We start from the raw sequence: 21,545 nt of genomic DNA on the forward strand, positions 1-21,545 counted from the left end.
TTTTTCCCCATGCTGCCATAATTGGGCACTTGTTAGACCATTGTGCACAAACTGGTCTGATTGAAAAATTCTTCCTTAACTTTCCATTCTCTGTTTCATCCTCCTCAAAGGTTTTTTCAGGCAATTGCCAGCAGGTTACATTTAATGTCCCTCCTCCTCAAAGAAGAGCCTGATTTACTTCAAGGTGATCCTGTAGCATCCACATCATGATCCAGACTCCACTAAATCTTGGATATGCTGCTGTAGTCCACTATACTTCACAGAATCCTTCACCCACTGAAGTAATAGAACACAAACGTCTCAGAGTCCTAGACTTCTTTTCTAGGAATGGTTTACTCTGCACTCCTCTGCTATGTTGTTTTCAGAACCTTCATAGTGATTTTCTTCCTTTCCATGGAAAGTCGGGCCTTCCCACAGCACTTGTCTCAGAACAGTGGCCACTATTTCAGAATAAGCCTCTCACTTCTGGAAGATCTCCATTATTGTCATCTCCCTCTTTGGCAAACCACCTTCGCCAACTCAGCCTTTGGCAGATACTGCTGAAATATGCCATCTCTGAAAGTCAAAGCCTCACCGGAGCCCCAAGCAAAGCCAATATTTGGTGCATCTTCCAAATCAGCAAGCAATTGAATCAAAGGAAACTCTGATAGGCATGTATAAGTCAACAGGCCAAGGCCCAATGACTGTGGCATGTAAGAAGGGACACATCTGTTGGAACCAGCCCCTGCCATACCTAGTGTGCAGATGTCTGTCTTGAAAAACAAAGCCAGAAATGAAGATTGACTGAGTTTTCCCTTAGGCCACTATGCTTCATCAGTCATCATTCTGAAGTTACGGGAAACTTGAAATAAACACCTGGCTGGGTGGACCCACTTTTCGCTATCCTGAGCTGACAGTGACTTTCCTTTCTTTTTGAAGCTATATTTTTCCAATTGGTTCTGTTCTTTCCACATTAGATATTTCCTACCACCATGATTCTGGGCAGCTTTTATAACACAATGCAGGGAAAACAACACTTGTTGCAATGATCCACTGGACAATGAGCCAAGATCCCATTAAGAAATAGCATCTCCAAAGGCTGTTCTTGGAAACACAGATCCGATTTGAACCAAAAGATCTCTTTTCCACCCCAGACTCAGCCAATCTCACCCTGTGTTTCCCTACTCACATGCAAATTGATTAGAAGGCCAAAGAAGAAAGCACTTAGAGGCAAGCAGAGATTTTCTTTTTGCTCGCTTGGGAATAGTTAGCTTCTTCTACATTGCACTGATAGCCAATGTGCAAGGATGGGAAGCTCTGCTAACAACACATCAAATATGAGTTACAAGATAGGGTTGCGCTGCTGAAGCTGTAGTGGTTTACTGCAAAGTATCCTGTGAACTATAGTTCTGCAAGGGAGTTGTGTTTCTCTAAGCATAATTTCAAAATTAGTTTCCATGAAAATTGCAGAGAAGCCATAACCATTACAACTAGTTAATGCTTTTAGAATTAACTCTGGGCCAAATATTGCATGATTTGCCTTTGATGTTGTTTCAAAGGCAAATTGTGCAGTACTTGGCCCAGAGTTAATTCTGGCGTCCTCTGTATTGTCTATATCTACTAGTTTTACTCTGCGGCTTCAGCAGCAAATGTACCTCCACTATTCTGAGTCTGATTTATGGTGCTCTCTCTATTTTGAGGTGCTTTTACAAGAAATTAAAAACAATAGTGTTACACTGTGTCTCATACCAGTTTACTATGGTCCAGGTAATTTTTATGTGCCTTTCATTCTAGATATAAGGGAATCCAAAACATAGGTGCTAATTTCTCATATTTTCTGATTATCTTTTCATCCCTTCCTACCCAGTATACATATTCTTCCCATGTACCATCTCCTGTAATGCAAGAGTTTGCAAACTGAAAGGTGCTTCTTCTTTTGCATCCTAGTAGAATTTTTAGAAAGGAGCTGGGCTGCAGAGAATCCACACATGAGCTGGAATTAACCTGCCAGAACCAAAAGATCAACCCAAAGGATAAAGTGGGTGACAGTAGTTTCTCAGCAAACCAGGCTCGGGTCTACTAACGGGCAAAGTGGACGTTTTGCCAATTTTAAGTAACATTGCTAAATGAATCTTCAGTTGCTTGTAAACTAGTTCAGTTTAGTCAGTAACTGAAGTGCCATTTTTTAAATGGAGAATACAGATCATATTGTGGCAAAGTCATAGCAGTCCCATGTTTGCTATCCTCCTGTTTATATTCAGACTTGATTTGTGGGGTGCAGAGAATAAATGAAACAGCAGTACGGTCTGGCAACTGTGGACTGGCATGGTGTTTTAAGGGTCCCTGCATCTATATAATTAGTAGATTCTTCCTCACAGCTTTTGCTCCTGCTGTTGCTTCCTATTCTGCACCGAGCAGTATAACACAATTTTGCAATTAAAAATGAAAAGGAATCAGTAATTAAAGTTCCTCCTCTGCAACTTATAGGACTTCGTGAGCAGCTGAGACTTTTTCAATAACATTTCTGCCATGCTGAAATGGAAAAGACACCAGGTATCAAAGCTGATGGAAGGAATTAATTCAATCTGCAGAGGACCACTGTGGAACAGGGCCTGCTTCTGAATACACACTCACATTGCCATTGGATTATACTTCCAATTTCCCTTGTCTGATAACATCCTCTCTCTCTGAAGCATGAACTACGATTTCTGTATTTAGATTAACTGAGAAGGAAGAAAAAGGGAGATGTCTTTTTTCACATATTCTGCCAATAGAAAAGTAAGGAGGATACATGACCAGAACTCTCCTTTAGCATATCCTCCAACCATTCCAATTTGACAGGAACTGTTCTGTTTAATCTTTTGTCTTCTCATTTTTAAACTGCTTTAAAAATGTCCCAGTTTCTCCCCCCATCTTCCCACTTTCCCCCTTTATCCTCAGCTTGCTTCAGTTGGTGCAAACGGAGTTCAAAGTGCAAAAGTAGTCTCAATTCAATTAATTTAGTGGGGAGAGAGGACAGGAAGGGGCAGAATCTTATCCTTCCATGTAGGTTCAGGCAAAAGCAAACTGCTTCAGCCTCCTAGTTTGTCCATACTTCCAAATAAATAACATTTGCCATCTTAACCACACTCTGATGGTACTTGGCCCCATATGTCCCAGTTTTCATCTGCTGGATGGAATGGTTTAGCTCAGTGTGAATAAATGGAAGCAGTAAGCTAGTATGTCAGATATCCTCTAATATACTTTCATGCTCTTGCATGAAATTATATGGCCACAGCAGAGGAACTGCTGCTATCACCCTGTCCATACCAGTATTGACCTGAGCACATCATAATGCTCATAGATTTGTGAACAAGAATGTAAACAGCCTTGTACAGTTATCTTTGATTTTACATATATGTGAGAATTCTACAACAGAGGGGAATTGCCTAGCGCAAGAAATAGTATCTTCCTTTTGCATGAGGAAGGGCAAGGAGGACAGGTTTGAGAGCTTCTTTCATACAACCACAATCTTCTTCCTGTTGTGCCATACCATTGTTCCATGTTTTCCACAGTCACTTGTTTTTGGGAAGCATGTGATGTGGTCAGTGTCAGACATGTACTAGATGCTTCCTCCATCATCATCTCTCAAGAGGAACATCAACCAAGCCACTCAGGTGTGATTCTTCTCCAGGGAAGCGTGACCAGAAGTGATGTGTGTTACCTCCAGCCACCTCTTGGCTAAAAATTTGGGTGGGATGCCAAGACCTTTTGGGGTCAGTGGAAGTTCCTTACCTCTCTATTGACGTATGGGAAGAGTCATCTCCCTTTTACTTCCTTCTCACTTAATCTACAGAGACAGTGAGTAGTGCTTCAGGAGGAGTATGTATTCTGAAGCAGGCTCTGTTCCACGAACAGGCTACTTTTAACCTGTGGGCTGCCCAATTTCCACCTCTGTTTTACTCTGTTTGCACATAATTATTTGTTGTTATGCACAGTTTTTTTAGTAGTGGGTTTTGATCGTGTCTGTGTTTTGACATGAAGAGCCTGTAATGTAACTTTTCTGACTCAATTGTGCAGCATGTCATTGAGTCCTTCATCCCATTTAGAAGCTTCTTTTAAGTACAGTGGACCCTCCAGATCGCAGGGCTGGCTATCCATAACTGCCTATGGATCGCAACTCCCCATATTACTGAGTGGCAGCAGGTGCATGTGCACTTGCTAAGGCATCCACACACACATCACCACCACTGAATAGTATAGGGGGCGAGCATCCACATTTTTTCCCATCTGGAGGAGGTGCTGGGACTGAACCCCCACAGATGGGAATGATCCAGTGTACTAGTATTATGCTGTGGGGGAGGGAAGGAGGGACACTGGTGGTTGAGAAAAGATTTAAACCCTTAACTTTGTCATTGTCAGAAATAAAACTATTTTTAAAATAAATTGATATGGTGTGTCTATGTGTGTACCTTTGGCACTTTTTAAATCATATTTCTTATTGAGGCAGCTCTTGAGTTAAATATAGAGTTTAATAACATCTTGGAATAAACTACTGTTGGCTTATGAATAGTTTAGCTCCAGAATTCACAAAATATCAGTTAATCTTCATATTTCATGTCCATGTGAATCGTGGAGTATCCTAAAATCTGAAATACTCTAAAATCCAAAATTGTCCACAGGAGTGGCTGAGGTAGCAACACCTTTGCTTTCTGATGGTTCAATGTCCACAAAGTTAGTTTCACACACAAAATTATTAAAAATATTGTGTATAAACTTGACTTCAGGCTATGTTTATATAGTGTACATTTGGACCTTCGCATCCTTGGAGGATCCATTTTGGACACCCCACCCCACTTCCGCAGATACACTTGGATGGAGACATACTGGATTGCAATGGAAGTGTCTTTGTTGTGATGCAAATGGATGTTAAATTTCCTGGACTTTGAGAATCTCCCAGTTGCCACATAGCCAGAAGGTGCCAGCCTGCAAGTTATGCCCCTCCATACCATCTTCATTAAGAAGAGAAACAGCAAAATGCAGGCCTATGACTATTATCTTCATTTTTTTCCCCTCCTGTTTGGTTTGTAACACCTTGCCTGATGAAGAAGCCAGGGATGCATCAAAAGCTTGCAACATGTATATTGTGTATTTTGGTTGGCCAATAAAGATAGCACTGTTTCATGGATTTTTGATTGGATTAAGTTCATGTTAAAAATAATATAAATAAAAAACTATATAAAGCCACCTTGGGTCCCTTTTGGGGAGAAAGGTGGCATAAAAATAAAATAAAATAAAATAAAATGGTACTGTCATGGAGATTTTTATTAAGATGCATGTAAGAATAGGACACTAAAAATAGGGCACTAATGTACATTCCAAAGAGCAGCATAGCAATTTTTATATGCATCTTTCAACAAAGAGGTTTCAACCATATTTCTTTAGCTGCTTGTACAATATATTTATAGCATGTCAGCCACTGCAATCATTTTCAATACTCAGAGAAAAGTATAAGGTACAGAGACCTATTATCAACTTACCTGATTTTTTCTTACCTGGAGAAATACGTGTTTAAAAGTTCCTGCACAACAAAATTTGCTAGCCCATCGAAAGCTGACATGGCAGGGGTGTTTGTATTTGGAAGTATGATCTAAGCACAAAGGCAGACAAAAATAATACATACTGTTGTACAGGTTTAAATGGTCCCATTGCATATGTGCTAAAACTGCACCATGAGCTTTACAGTATTCAACAGCCTACAAAATCGATTATATAGTGTGACTGGGCTCAAAGTATGCAACCATGGCAATATATGGAATTTGTATAGCATAGTAATCTGTCTTTATACTTTATTTGTGGTCTTGCTGCATCTTATGTTTTACACATTACTCTGTAAAGGTGTGCAGAAGCGGAAGCATTAGAGACCACATAAAAACCACACAGATGAATTTTTTGAAAGAAGTAATTTGTGAAAGTACCACAATTTTTGGGTGGGAGAAGTTATTGTTTTAAGCAGAATCCTACCACTGGCTCCCAAATTCTGTTTTTAAACATGCATTTTAAGTAGATTGTAAATGATGCAACTGGCACCATACCAAAGAGTCGTGAATTTACACACATTGTAAGCAACAGAGTGGAAATGAGTGCTAATTTGGGTGCAGCTCAGAACATGAGCAAATCTGATAATTAAGCAAACCCCAGCTGCGGCTGCCTAGACGGATGTGTTGGCAGGCCTGCACTTGTGAGTTTAGCCTGCAGCAAACTAGTTGCACCTGATCGTCCAGTCTCACTTTTGGAACTTGGGAGTTGTCAGTAGCCAACAAGCAACACACTCTGGGATCCCAGGACTGAGAACACCATCTTATTTCACTTTCTTGGTTTGGGAAGGGGGTAAGACAACACCAGCCCTTGGATATTAGCCGATGAGATGCCTGGCAATGAAGAATCTAGAAGTTTTCTTCTTTTTTTCAAGTAGACCCATGGAAGAGCACAGCTGAATCTAGCTTGAGACATTCTCTCTCCCCCTCTCCTGCATAAAAAGGGATGGACCAATTCATCCGGAAACACTTGACTTTCCTCAACACCTTCTGGAACAAATGTTTGCCCAACACGGCTCCGAATAACCACTCTTTGGATTTTTGGGAACCCATCCCGGGAGAATCCTTGCACCCCACCCTGGATCCGGATCCTGCTGAGCCCTCTTTCTCCCTCTTTGACGTGCTCCATGACTTCACAGCCAGGAAGGCAGATGAGCTGAGTGTCAACCGAGGGGACAAACTATGTGTCCTCAAAGAAGAGGGAGGGTATGTCTTAGCAAGGCGGCTTTCTGGAGACCCACTTGTGGGTTATGTCCCGGCTAATTATATCAGCAAGATCTGTCAGGAACCTGCTTCCCAGCAGCCGTAAGTATCTAAATCTTTGATTGTTGCTAATGATCATTAGTTGTCTGGTACTCCTAACTACAGTTGGCCCTCCACATTTGACTTTTGCGGATTCAATTATTCAGTTTTGATTAATATGTTCTCTTTAGAAATCTCTAGGACAGGTCCTCCTGCATATCTCTATTGTCAACTTCTGCCAAAAGTCACACTGGAGGACTTACAGTTTCCCAGAGAGAACACTTCTCTAGGCATTTGTAGGTCCTCCACTGCAATTTCACGGTCAGCTTCAGAGGAGATTCCTAGAGAGGTGTTCTCTCAGATAAAAATTTAGTGTGTTTTTAATGTGTGGCTTTTCCATTTTCACAGGGGCCTTGTGCATGTGGAGGGTCCTCTGTATTTCTAAAATATCCTGAACTTGGTGCAGCAAGACTATGAGGAGAGGGGATGAGAAGGCAAGGTTTCAAAAGAAAGACAATTTATTGGGACTTACATAACCATCTTCAAAGGGCACTTTCAGTCTTGCAAAGCAATTTTTATTAGCAATTGCAGCTGAAAACAGTAACTCAGGCAGAATTACTGAGAATTAATACACAGAGTTGACATAAATAAAGGGGCTCATTGAGATGTCCATGTGAGCTGGTGAAACAGCCTATGCTGGGAGCAGGGGAGTTGCCCTGTTCTTTATTACTGATGGCCTGATTGTCTTTATATGTCACCTGTTGGCATAGAAGCATCCTGGAGCATAAGTCATTATTATGGGTAGCCCAATGAACTCCAAATGGTGGAAACAGGTCTAGTGAAAGCTCCGCTGACTGGTTGTTGCTCACCTCCTTATGACTGCTTTCAATTTGGACTCTTGCTTTCTGGCCTGTTAAAGAGGGTATGTTAAGTTTTACTTCTTTCCTTAGTGTGTGATGTTTGGAGATGCTTCTTCTACAAATAGGTCTAAGTTGATGGTAAGTATTGGCTGGGGTTGATGTCACTGGTGGCTCCATAAATTATAGGAAGTTCATGGTATTCCTCTGTGCAGATCCTAAGCGGGAAGCTTATTTGGAAGCCTCTTTTATCCCAGGGAACAGCTCCAGGTTCTTAGACATAATCTTATATAACTTCCTCTCCCTCCCAATTTTAATGTAGGAGTCAGGAAGCCGAGGCAACACACACGCAAGGCATCTAAGCCTATAATTTAGTCTATTATGCTCGAACCACATGCTCAATAATAGAATCACCAGACTTGGTGAATTATCTGATGGGACCAAAGTGATGGTTTTAGTAAGGTTTTGGACCTATCCATCAATCCCTTTATTTATTTCCTACCTTCTTTCCAGATTGCAACTCAAGGAGGCTTACAAAAAGGCAGAAAATTACAATAAAAACACATACAGTTAAAAATATACAAAATTAAGATTAAAGTCAAACATTTTAAAATTCACTCCCCCCCCCTTGCCATACATATGTATGAGGCCCATTTTGGCTAAACATGAAATAGTAAGGTTGCCATTCAGAATATTTTCATGCACGTTTGAGCCCAATCAGCAAACTTTGGCTTTTCCCCCCAGAAAATTATTGTTTTCAGTCCATTTTGCATAGAACATGGGGTGAAACAAATGTTAAGGACAGTAGGTGCTCACAGAAAAAATGTTTGCTTCATTCACATGATAAGTGAAATAATTCACATCAGTAGAGGCCAAGTCAGATAAATTTCCTTGTTATTTAGAGGCAAAGTGTTGTACTGATTTGAGCGGTGGGCTATGCCTTTGGAGAGCAGAGTTCAAATCCTGGCTCGGCCATGTCAACCCATTGGGTGACCTTTGGTGAGTCACACTCTCTCAACCTCAGAGGATAGCAATGGCAATCCCCCCCCCCAGGAAACTTTCCCAAAAAAATCCATGATAGGGTTGCCATAAGTTGGAAATGACTTGAAGACACACAACAACAACAACAACAACAACAACAACAACAACAGTCACCCCTTAGGGCCGCAACACTGAAAACTGGAGATGGCTGCTGTCCACAGTGGCATCACTAATTGGTGTCACTCCAGTGTGGTACCTCAAGCTGTCACTCCCAGGCAGGCAGCTGCCCCACAGGTTCAAGGAGTGGGAGCTGCAAGCAGTGGGAGGGGTGTGGTCTTGGTTGTCTCCCTCCACCCATGGAGCAAAGAAAGGGGTGGAAGAGGCTTGGACTAAGTCTCCCAGGGATTCCCCTAGCCCTGTAGAAGGGGGAAGGAGAGGTGTGCAAGAGGAGGAGAATGCTGCCGCAACCACCACTGTAGCAGCTCCATCCAGCCTAACAGCCCAAACCCCCCATCATGAGAGAGTCTCAGGTGGGCAGAGAGAGGGATAGGAGGGGAGGTGTGGCAGAAGGGAAAGCAGCAGCAGGCAAGAAGGGGTGCCTGCCACCTGTCTCTTCCCCTTGACTGCCTCACCAGTCTGCCTGTGCCCGCCAAGCTGCTGGGCACACCTCCAGCTACCAGTCAAGGTGCCTCTATCATTCACCTACTGCAGCCACTGATAGGAGTGGGGTGCTGATGTGCTCTGGCTGCCCCTTCTAGGTCTAGCAGAGCAGCTGTCTGGGCTAGGAAATAGAGGTGCTATTGACAGCAACAGCAATGGCAGCCACTGCTCCCCTTCTTTACTCCCCAGGTAAGGAGTCCATGGCTGCTAATGCCACCATCACCTCCCTTTTTTGCCTGGCCAGCAGCCCTGTCAAACTCAGAAGGGGTTGCCAGGTGGCAGCAGCACTGTTCCCAGATGTCTGCCACACCTCCCCCCCCCCCCCCCCAATGCCCTGCCCTTCCACTGCCCTGCCCAGCACTTCCTTCTGGGGCGGAGAGTGGGCAGGGCACTGGGTAGGAATATAGGACAAGGCAGTCTACTTTTGGCACTGGTAAAGGTAGGCTGCTGCTGCCTGACAGCCCTTTCTTGGTCTGGCTGGGCTGGTGGCCATGCCAGGAAATGGAGGTCTTGGTTGCTTGTTCGTTGGTTGATTGTTTTGTGCCTTCATATTGTTTCCAACTTAGGGCGACCCTAAGGGGTTTTCTTGGCAAGATTTGTTCAAAGAGGGTTTGCCATTGCCATTGTATGAGGCTGAGAGAGTGTGACTTGCCCATGATCACCCAGTGGATTTCATGGCCAAGATGAGAATTCAACCCTGAACCTCCCAACCACACAAACCACTATGTCATGCTAGGAAAGGAGTGCATGGTCGCTGCTGCTACTGTTGCCCAATGCAAAACCCCACCATGGACAGCAGAAGCACCCTGGCTGATGTAGGGGGACATCATCGTGGGATCCCTATTGACACACCTCCCTGTTCCTTTAATAGATTTGTGGAAGAGGGAATTTCAGCAGCTATTGCTTGTAGTACAAGCAGGTAAGAAGCAACGTGTGTTGAAATTTCCTCTTCTACAAATCTATTAAAGGGACAGCAGTACTAGAAAGCAATGGGAAGATTATTCAAAGTATGACTTCTTACTTTGTCAGACTTGCTTTCTCCATATTTTTAAGTGTCTGGTAGATTTTTAAGATCAACATTTCTGGAAGAGCTTGGCGTGGAGCCTAGCAAACCTCCTCTAAAGAAACTTGCAAAGAAAATCCTATGATATATTTGCCTTAGGGTTGCCAAACGTCAGAAACTACTTGAAGGCACACAACAATAACAACAGATCACTGAGGCTCGTATGCTACCCTTGCCACAGGTTATCACTGGAACTCATACCTTTATGAATTCATCATTAAGGTTATTTGTGATGCTAGGACACAGTCCTGTCACTGGGGAAGTAACAATCAAGAAAAGCGTTGCTGAGTAGAACATGAATTTCTTTCACGACTGAGTAAATGCTGCCTAGTATTAAGCATTTCGGGCAAACAAAATAGTAAAAGGTCTGGAAACCATGCCCTATGAAGAGGGACTTAGGGAGCTGGGGATGTTTAGCCTGGAGAAGAGAAGGTTATGACAGCCCTGTTAAAATATTTGAAGGGATGTCATATTGAGAATGGAGCAAACTTGCTTTCTGCTGCTCCAGAGACTACAACATGGAATAATGGATTCAAACTAAAGGAAAAGAGATTCCACCTAAATTTTAGGAAGAACTTCCTGACAATAAGATCTGTTTGATAGTGGAAAATACTGCATCAGAGTTTCCTTCTCTGGAGGCTTTTAAACAGAGTCTGGATGACCATCTGTTGAGAATGCTTGGATTGTGTATTCCTGCATGGCAGGGGGTTGGACTGGATAGCCCTCAATATCTTTTCCAACTCTATGATTCTATGATGCTAGGTCAAGGGGTGCCCTATTCTATTTTAAGAAGAAGTGGAAGCTGCATAGAGCACAGACAGATGTGTTGTCTAGAGCATCGTGATTAGGTCAAGAAAATGGCAAAGGGATTCTTCCTATGGAAAATATTAATCTTGTTCTGAACACCTGGATCCTCTTCTTCTGCCTGTATTCAGTGTGGAATGGCACGAAGGGCAAATGCTTGCCTAATAAAATGATCCATAGTCATTGCTGTTTTTTGGCTTTGTTTTGTTCATTATTTATTATTGTTCCTCTCCTCAGTGGCACCATATTCTGTACTCCCACCAGATCCACTGACCTGAAAGTAAAAATGGTACCATCTTCAAGGAACCAATGTAGCCCACTCTAGGCAACCCACAACCATCTTGACTATTCCTCTGTTATCTTGGCTATAAGAGCAACGGGGAACGGGGGGTGGATGGAAGGGAGGCAGAAATAAAAAGGTAGAGTAAACTCTTCAAAATACTTATTCCTTTGTCTTATTTATTATATTTTATTTTCTTTATTTTTACTGTTGTAACCCGCCTGGATTCCTTGTGATTGGGCGGGCTATAAATAAATCATTATTATTATTATTATTATTATTATTATTATTATTATTATTATTTGATTGTGCATCTACACTACAGAAATAATTGAGTTTTACACTACTTTAAGTGCTGTAGTTCTCTGACAAAAAGTGCTGGTGCCTCACAAAACCACAAATTCCAGGGTTCTGTAGGTGGAGCCACAGCAGTTAAAGTTGTATTAAAGTGCATTATTTCTACATTGTAGATGCACCCATTCTTAGCTATCACAAACTTACTTTTTACTAAATCCTAAATCTGGCAAATTTTCAAGGTTGGAAACAGAGATTATGAAAAAAGCATTTTCACATTAAAATTCAATAATAATTTATTCCCTTCCCTCTCCATTCATATAGGATCTAATTTGAAGATGTAAAGTATCCTATCAAAAATTAAGAATAGAGAAACATGAGCTGAGTTTGGACCCAAATCGTATATTTTATTGGCTAACTGCCACTCAGATCATATAGGCATACATATGAAAAGCTGCAGCCACAAACTGAAGCAATCAACTACATGAATTAGATCTGCATTTAGTGTTAAAAATCTTGTGTTTTTATTCTTAAACACTCAGAATTTCAAATGGGAGATTTTAAAAACTGACACATGAATTCAAAATAAGAGAATTTGGGTAAATATGATCCCATAAATGTTTTGAGAGTGTATGGAGGTGGAGATTGTCCTCACAAAATTAATTTCAGATTTAATAAATTTACCGTGGCATTTGAATTCCTTCCCTCTTGCTAATTATAGGATACAATAACAGGGAAGAGGAACTAAATGTATCTTATGCACTACAAACAAAAAACATATGCTAAGCAGTCACATTTCCATGTTAAAGCGAAACCCATCCAGAGCCACAAGTGTAATGGCTTGTGATGGAAGTGGTTTTGACCTGCCAGTTTCAATGGCAAATAGTGCTCATGGGTGCTATGTGACCTGTTCGATGCGTGGACTTTGGGTGACTTCCCTAACCAGCTGAATGAGAAACTATTTGGATGGACTGATGTTGTCTTATCATGGTGACTCAGCCTCTGTTTGCAAAGCATTTTAAGCCCAAAAGTATGGCATCATAAACAACTGTGTCAATGCTTCATGGTTCATGTTGCCCATTCACTTTGCCATCAGATAAGCAAGTAAACAACTCAAGAAGGGATTACTTCATATGACACCTGAACCCAGAATTATGGTTAAGTTCACCCTGCGAATTCATGATCCATAGGGCGATACAAACACTGGTTTAAACCTGTTCAAACAAAAATCTACCAAATAGTGATACCTTTTGGTCAACCAAAATGCACAATATACTTGTTGCAAGCTTTCAAAGCTCCACTGGCTTCTTCATCAGGCAAGATGTTACAAACAAAATAAAAAATGTAGATATTAGTAAGATCCCTGCATGTTGTTGTTTCTAGTTAAGACGGTATGAGGAGGGTAAATTTTGCAGGCTCGCTCCTCCTACTCCTTTTGGCCATGTGCGAATTAGGAGTTTAACAAGGTCCAGGAAATTTAAAGTCCATTTGCATATTAACTGGCGTTTTAAACATAGTTTGCAATCCTGGCTTGTCTGGGGACATCAATTGAGCCATAGTCCCAAGTTTGAATGTCATGTGAAGTTATCCCATCCTACGTTTGTTATCCTGCTATGCAAAACAAAGGCTCTATGCACAACAAACATGCAAACATGGTCATGAGATTAATTTTTCTGATATGTTAAACAGAGGGTATAAATTACTAGGATAGGTGCTTTTATGACGGTGAAGTGGTAGCCTCAATTGATGGACTACTCCAGGAAGGACACAGCTGCTTTAGCAAGCAGCCCTCTTCAGATCATTCTATGGAATCTTGCCCTTTGTGGTTTGGTGAAGGAGTGGAGCTCTCTGGTTCAGAATCCTAAATACCCCTTTCTAAATGGCAAATATCAAGATTCCTTCAGATGTTGTCATGACAGTTAAAGCAGAATCATACCACTATAGCTCTGCAGTTTTTCTGGAGCCAGTGTGCTGTAGTGGTTTGAATGGTGAATACTAGAAGACCAGGATTCAAATCCCCTCTTGGCCATGGAAAGCCACTGGGGTGATCTTTGGCAAGTCACAGTCTCTTAGGACCTTATTACACACACAATTTTAAACGTTCTGGGGACGGAAGGAGGATGTTCGTGTGCGCGCGCGTGCGTGCTGCAGAAAACGGAGTTTATCGCACACGAATACGTCCTCCAAGAGGCCCTGTTCCATCCCCCGGCACGCACCCGTTCGCGTCCAGTCCATGACGGTGCACGCCAGGGGACAGAACAGGGCCTCTTGGAGGACGTATTCATGTGCGATAAACTCTGTTTTCTGCAGCACGTGCGAACGCGCGCGCACACGAGCATCCTCCTTCCGTCCCCAGAATGTGTGTGCGATAAGGTACCTAGCCTTAGAGGAGGGCAAACCACAGATGCTGGTGAAACAGCAGGAAAAAATTCTTCTAGAACATGGCCACGTAGCCCGAAAAACCCACAAAAAATGATTGATGCTGGCTGTGAAAGCCTTCGACTTCAACACGCTGTTCTATATCCAGCAGTTCTAGGAGGTGGCATCCCCACCAAGAGCAGGCCCAAAGCTAACCTGCCACTTAAAACCAAAATACTTTGCATTCCAATAAGAACAGCTTCTTATAATGTATTGTTGTTGGGATAATCCATTTCCGTTGCCTCTCCCAGAATTGTGAGAATTGCAGCTAAGCTCAGAGAGGAAAGGAAGGCCAAAGGAGGTGGCAGGTAAAGCCCTGTCAACTCAACACTGCAAGACTTGGCTCCTTTATGCCACTGCCTGGCTCCCTCATAGAAACTAGGCTTGCTGGATTGAAAATTTAATATGGCTCCTATACCTTTAATCATGCAAAAGAGGGCATTTCAGCAGTTAATGCTTGTTACCTGGTTGCATGTCAAGCAATGTCTGCTGAAATTCCCTCTTCTTGTTGTTGTTGTGTGCCTTATGGTGACCCGAAGGCAAACCTATCATGGGATTTTCTTGGCAAGGTGTGTTTGACAGCGGTTAGCCTTTCCCTTCCTCTGAGGATGAGAATGTGTGACTTGCCCAAGGTCACTCATGGCCTAGCTGAGATTTGAACCCTCATCTCCAGAGTCATAGTCCAACATTCAATCCACTATACCTTTGCTTTAATGTATCCCATTATGAATCTGTTTTATGTTCAACTTCCATTAATGAAGTACAGGTTGAATCTCCCTTATCCAGAACTCCAGAATCCAAAACATATTCCAAAATCCAAAACTGTCCACATGGATGGCTGAGACAGTGACATCTTTGCTTTCTGACGGTTCAATGAACATATCCTTGGTTTCATGCACAAATTTTTTAAAAAAATATTGTGTACCAAATTAGTTTCTGGCTACATTTTTAAAGTGTATAGGAAACATTAATGAATTTCATGTTTAAACTTGGGTCCTTTCTCCAAGATATCTCATTAGGTATATGCAAATATTGCAAAATCCCAAAAAAAAAAAAAAAACCTCCAAAATCCAAAATACTTCTGGTCCCAGGAATTTCAGCCAAGGGAGACTCGGCCTGCATTTAATGCTATGGATAGATAGATAGATAGATAGATAGATAGATAGATAGATAGGGTTCAGACTTGAAGTCTGAGGTGACAACATTGGATAAGGAGAGTTTGTGTCCAGTGTGGATTGACATGGCATAATATTCTCAACAAGAATCTTGAGGGCATATAGTAGGTCCCCACCGTGGAAATATTTATAAATGGTAGCAGCTGTGTTTTAGAAAAAATCTTAAATGCTGTGAAGAAGCAGGTAGAACAAGGGGGGTCTCTAGAACTGTTGCTATGCATCATAAAGGCTGCATTTGCACTGCAGAATTAATGGAGTTTGACAACACTTTAACTGCCATAGCTCAATGCTACGTAATTCTGGGATGTGTAGTTTTGTCAGATATTTAGATATCTCAGAGAGGTGCCACAACAAACTATAAATTCCAGGATTCCACTATCTGTGCAGTGTGGCAGCAGCTGAAGATGGAGATACTTTCTATAGTACTCACTATTGTATGACTAGCTTACTTCTTGTATGACTGGAGTCAGCATAGTGTAATGGTTTGAGAGCTGGAAAACAGGGTTTGAATGCCAGCTCAGCCATGAAAAGCCACAGCCAAAGGTGACCTTGGGCAGTGACACTCTCTCAGCCAAGAAAACCCCAGGACAGGGTCACCATAAATCGGAAATGACCTGAAGGCACACAAGCTTACTTAATCTTACAAACTCATTTTACAAATCTGTCCAATTAAAAGTAGTGTCATCCTCATAAAACCACTATTGTTGAGACACATCAAAGATCAAGCCCAACCTAAGGTGTTTTTATGCCTGAAATAAAGCAGCAAATGGTGCCACGCATACACACATAGACCAATCAAGCTATATATTATCTCAATTGAGCATACCCATTTTCACTACTGAGGTAGAAAATCCCACAAGGGACTATTCCCTATTCCAGCAGACAATATATGTGGATGTACATATAAAATTTATTATTTTATTTGCATCTTGCCTTTCTCCCAAGGATGGAATGCAAGGCATTTACATCCTATTAAATGCTATAAACTACATTCAGTTATAAACATAAAATGATATCTTCATATACTGCAGCATTACAGAGATGAAAACGGGGACACACGTGACTAATGGAGTCAAGATGGCTAGGGAGAAGACAAGTTAGGAAAGATTGCAGCTGTTTGCTTTTGCCTGAGACTACTGGGAAAGATAAGGTTCTGCCCCCTTCCTCTCCTTCCCAACTGAGTTCAGTGAATGCAAACTACTTATGCACTTTGCACTCAAATTGCAGCAAGTGAAGCAAACTGAAGGCAAAGAAAGAGGAAGAGAGAGAAACTGGGACATTTTAACAGCAGCTGAAAATGTGGGACAACAGAGGATTAATTAATACTGTCCTTACCAAATTGGAACAGTTCAACAGTATGTACCTTACCAGACACTTTAAAACGTCATCTTAATAAATACATTAAATACATTAAACATTAAAAATCTAACACATCCATTTACACACATTTAGTTATTAAAACAATTCTCCCCTGCGCCTGCCAAATGGACTGTACCAGCACATTTTAGTGCACTTAAAATGATGAAAAATCACTTCTGCCTACATTTTGGCTGATTTTCAGCTGGTTTTTTCTTTTGGCTTTTTAATCCCTGAAATTTGGGGAGAGGGCCCTTGGAATTAAGGGTATCAAACCACTGCATTTTCAGGTGGTTTTGGAAGCTTGGGACTGTTTGGGGGCAATGTTTGGGCAAAAATTGACCCATAATGTTTTTAAAAAATTGAGGAGGTCTGGCAGTTTTCAGGGGTCACGCCTAAAGGTCCCAAGCTATGGACTGCACTTTGCCCACCCTTGTATTAAAAGTATTCATTGATATTTGCCCATCACCCTCTGCTTTCTAAGGACATTCCATGATCTTGAAGCAGTCACCAAAAAAGATCCTGCCCCTATGGAATATACATCTGACCTTGATGGGGCTGAGACGTCAGCCTCTCCAGCAAATCTTAAAACATGTGAAGACTCACATCTGTGGTCCTTCTGATCATCTAAACCTGAGCCATATAGAGGTTTATTCAGCAGCAGCAGCAATAATAGGGAAATATTGGCTGAGATCCTACATAGTCAATGTTACAGTATCCTCTCTGTGCTCCTCTGAACTACCTCAACAGCCAGCAGCCACTCTGAATAAGAGAACTATTCTGCTTATGATCAAGGTGCAGCAGAATGATGTTTGCAGCCATCTCCTATCACCAATCTGTGGCACAGTAAAAATTTCTGGCAATTCCTGCCTCCAACTGCAGATGACTGATGAGGATGGGGCTGGAAATGTCATCCTGCTGTGCCCTGTTCACCAGCAAAACAGAGCTCCATCACCAGAGTCAAAGGCTTTCGTGGCCAGCATTCATAATTTTTTGTGGGTTTTTCAGGCTTTGGGGCCATGTTCTAGAAGAGTTTATTCCTGCCGTTTTGACAGCATCTGTGGCTGGCATCTTTAGAGAATGCATTCTCTAAAGATGCCAGCCACTGAATATAGAAAAAATATAGATCCATAACTCTGTGGACCATTTGCAACTGCAATACAGAATGCTAGTCCTTATTTATACATACAGTCCGACAAGTAACATTTACTGCCTTTCCTTAACACTCACTTTCAGTTGCCTGAGTCAGACAGTGTCACTGTGCTGTCAGGTCGAGGATCATCTCTAAACACCAAGAACAGTATCATAGAATCATGAGTTGGGAGACTACAACGGTGATCCAGTCCAACCCCCATCTGCCATGCAGGAAGAAGACACAAATCAAAGCACTCCTGACAGATGGCCACCCACTACATTTGGATAAATACTCACAACAAGAAAACTGATACACTACAGAAAGCAGTCAAATAGCAAAATACTTGACCAGACTGAGAAAAATATCTGAGTGGAAATTCCATTCTGAATAAATTATGTTTTTAAAAAATGCTTCTCTAATCCATAAACAATGAAGGGACAATAAATGTCTTCATCAGTTTGTATCATAATGGAAATTTTCATAAACCTGTGTAATTTTGATTAGATATTTCTATGGGATGGTGCTATTTGGTTGTGTTTTGCAGAATATCAATTTTCTTGTTTAGGAATATTCAGGAATATGATTATTATTCACAACTCTTTACTATTTATATTTGATGTATTTTTATACAGCCTAGTGCAACATTTTAATAGAATTTAACTTCATAGTTCATTGGCCCTATTTTTTTTCTTATTTGGGGGCATTTACACTTAGGTTTTTGTCCCAAGGAGATTCGGCTCTCCATGGTGACACAACACCGAATCGATGTTCCCACTATGGTTTACGTGCCTGAATCTCTCCGTGGCATTTAAACCCTGGTCGACATTCACACATGCACCAGATTGATTCAAAATGGAAGTGCCTCAATTTCCGGAAATTATACCAAGCAATCTGGATCAATTTGGTAGTGTACTCACACTACTGAAGATCCAGATGCTCCAGACCTTTAAATAGATGTGGTAAGGGACCCGCTGTCAAATACACCAGGTTAAGTGTGTTTCTCCGTGGTCCCCCTGTAAACAGCACTGGGTACATTCGGAGCCAGTGTGATCGTAGCAGAAATAACTTGGTTTCATACCAGGTTATTTCCATAGTGTTAATGGGGCCATTGTATGTTTTGAGGTGGATTCTGGGGTTTTTTACTCAGTGGTTTATTGTGTAAGGCTCAGGGCTGGGGAGTTTTAACCATGGGAATCTAGATTGCCTTTGGGCATCTCTCAGTTACGAATCAAGGAGTGGCATTTGTAATGCAAATGAGCCTCTTGGTCAATGGAGAGTAAAGTTCACATAATAGAAGCCTTCATGAAGCTACAAAACAGTGATACCTTTACTCAAACAACCAAAATGCACAAAAGACATAATGAAGCTTTCGAAGAGCCATTGAATTCTTCATCAGGCAAAGGTGTTAAAAATCATACAGAAGGAGGAAAAATATGACAATGCTAGTCACAGGCCTTCATTTTGTCAAGATGTTATTGGTGTGTTGTTCTGTGTTGAGGTGCATAGATATCCCTCCAAACCGTATCAGCACAGAACAACATTTTTACCATTTTCCAAACATATTTAAATACTCTTCCCATCCCCACTCCATTGCTACGGTCTCTGCCCCAAACCAATATGCTAAAAGATAGACGCTAAGCATATGTATGAGAACAGGAAGGAAGACATGTAAATGTTTCACTGTTTGGGAAATTGCTTTGGGAAATCCACCTTCCTCTTCATGTCCATTTCCCCTTTGTAAAACCATAGCCACCAACTGCAACAGGAGGACTGTTGCAATCTTGAACTGCACCGTGGACATGTCCTATCTAACCTGGTTTGTAAAAAAGATTAGGAGTTAACTTGATGAGAAACTGTGAGCAGATAAGAAGTAGTAAATGTTGGGGAAAGAGTCTGGAAATTCATGTTTTTACTAAGAAAGGCATTTCAACATTAGAGCAAGTGCATCTTAATTAGGAACATTAACTTTATTCCTTAGGCGGTGGAACTGCAACCTTTTAGCTTGCATCTGTACTGCAGAAATAATGCACTTTGACACTGCTTTGACTGCCATGGCTCCATCCTTTGGAATCTTGGGATTTGTAGTTTGTTGTGGCACCAGAGCTCTCTGACAGAGAATGGTAAATATCTCAAAAACTACAAATCCCAGAATTCCATAGCATTGAGCCACAGCAGTGAAAGCAGTGCCAAACTGCATTATTTTTGGAGTGTGGATTACACCTTAAGTCATTTTGAGTGATTAATTGTTTAGTTGGAGGAAATGATCGACTCGAGACCCTTCAGTGGTGCTGCACACAAACATCTGGTTTTGTGATGCTATCAAGAGAGAAATGCTCCTGGGGAAAGAAAGGAAAAATTGAGATCTCTCTCCCTTTGCCCTCTCCAAGGGTAGTAGCAATGACAGCCCAACAAGCTTATTTCCTAACTTTTGGGAGTGAATAAGAAGATCGTACATTTGGGGTTGCTTCCTCTCAGATTCCCTCATTAATCATGCTATTTGGGCCCCAGATAAGAGCAGTGCCCAACAACACCTGTTATTGAAAATGCCAGAGTCCCACAGTTACTCGTAAATCATAATTCCTATATGCCATTGAATGTGATGCTAATAGCTGTGACATAAACAACTAGCAAAATTAAAATTATACCTTCAAATCACAATATCATACGCACAATCTAAATGTATTTATATAAACATAGTGAAGATTTGTTTTAAATGTGGTTTTTAACAAAATTTTAAAAGAATTTTAATTTTTTTAAAAATATATATTTTAAAATTTTAAAATTTGAAATTTAAAAAATTCTGGGGCCTCTCCTTTCTCCTCTCACGGAGCTTCACCCAACTCCTACTATCTCTTAAAGGGAAGCAGATAAATGCCACAGCCTGTTTCTGCCAAAAGGAAGATAATTGAGGAGAAGTGGTGTCACCCTCCTTAAGTCATCATCTGGTGCGGTCCACACACCCTACACCCCCCACACACCCCTAATGATGCCACTGCCCCTACCACCACATTTGTGGAGCAGCAAGCATTTTCTCCAGCTCGTCCTTTTCTCCTGTCTCCCTCCCTGCTTTGCAGTTCAGCCGACGGGGCTGGGAGTGCAGCCCTGCCCTGCCTGAGTCACCTTCCCTTAGTCAGAGCTAGGCTGGCTGACTGGCACAGAACACACCATACTGGGAATAATGGGACTTGAGGTGACGCATTTTTGTTATCTGTGAGTGGATCTGTAACGGATCCCCCATGGATACGAAGGGCCATCTGTATTTATAACAGCAAAAGGGAATTCACCATTCACACAAAAACACATGCTTACACACACATATGAAAACTAACGTGATGAGAGATAGTGGCCTTGAGGATTGCAGCAAGTAATGCTGTACTTAGTTCCAGAAGCAGAGGTTCTAATCAAGGATTTCAGTTAAATGGAAGTGGCTCAGCCTGCTGCCTATGTTTTGTGAGGGGCCAGTGGTTAAGGAGTCAGGAAAGAAACCTACAGGGATCTAAATCTCAAGACAAAATTCTGCTTGCCCTAGCAGGTGTACTTATAGGGTAAAACATGTCCTTGGACAGTTTCTGGGATTAAGGTGAAGTTTCCAAGAAGGAATAATGGAACTGGAAGTCAGCAAATCACCTTGAATGTCCCTGGTTTGGACTTCTGTTCATGAGTACGTACAAGGTCTATCATCCACCATAGGGATGCCATAACCCTGCTGCGCCCGTGCTTGTAAC

The 21,545-nt window shown here is 41.7% G+C and overlaps 2 protein-coding genes across 3 annotated transcripts in view; both read left to right on the plus strand.

The window, feature by feature from the left end:
• Nucleotides 1-4,939, plus strand: part of LOC121929369 (peroxidasin homolog) — an 80,638-nt gene extending 75,699 nt beyond the window's left edge. For both annotated transcript variants that reach the window (XM_042464889.1, XM_042464890.1), the window contains one exon: nt 111-4,939. The gene's annotated coding sequence lies outside the window, so the exon portion shown is untranslated. The remainder of the gene's footprint in view (nt 1-110) is intronic.
• A 1,470-nt stretch (nt 4,940-6,409) lies between these two features.
• The window catches only part of SRMS (src-related kinase lacking C-terminal regulatory tyrosine and N-terminal myristylation sites), a 42,465-nt gene continuing 27,329 nt past the window's right edge, over nt 6,410-21,545 (plus strand). Inside the window, exon 1 of the mRNA XM_042464837.1 lies at nt 6,410-6,860. Coding sequence (XP_042320771.1) covers nt 6,502-6,860 — 359 coding nt within the window. The 5' untranslated portion in view covers nt 6,410-6,501. The remainder of the gene's footprint in view (nt 6,861-21,545) is intronic.

This window comes from Sceloporus undulatus, chromosome 4 (genome assembly GCF_019175285.1).
Source record: "Sceloporus undulatus isolate JIND9_A2432 ecotype Alabama chromosome 4, SceUnd_v1.1, whole genome shotgun sequence".
NCBI classification, from domain to species: Eukaryota; Metazoa; Chordata; class Lepidosauria; order Squamata; family Phrynosomatidae; genus Sceloporus; species Sceloporus undulatus.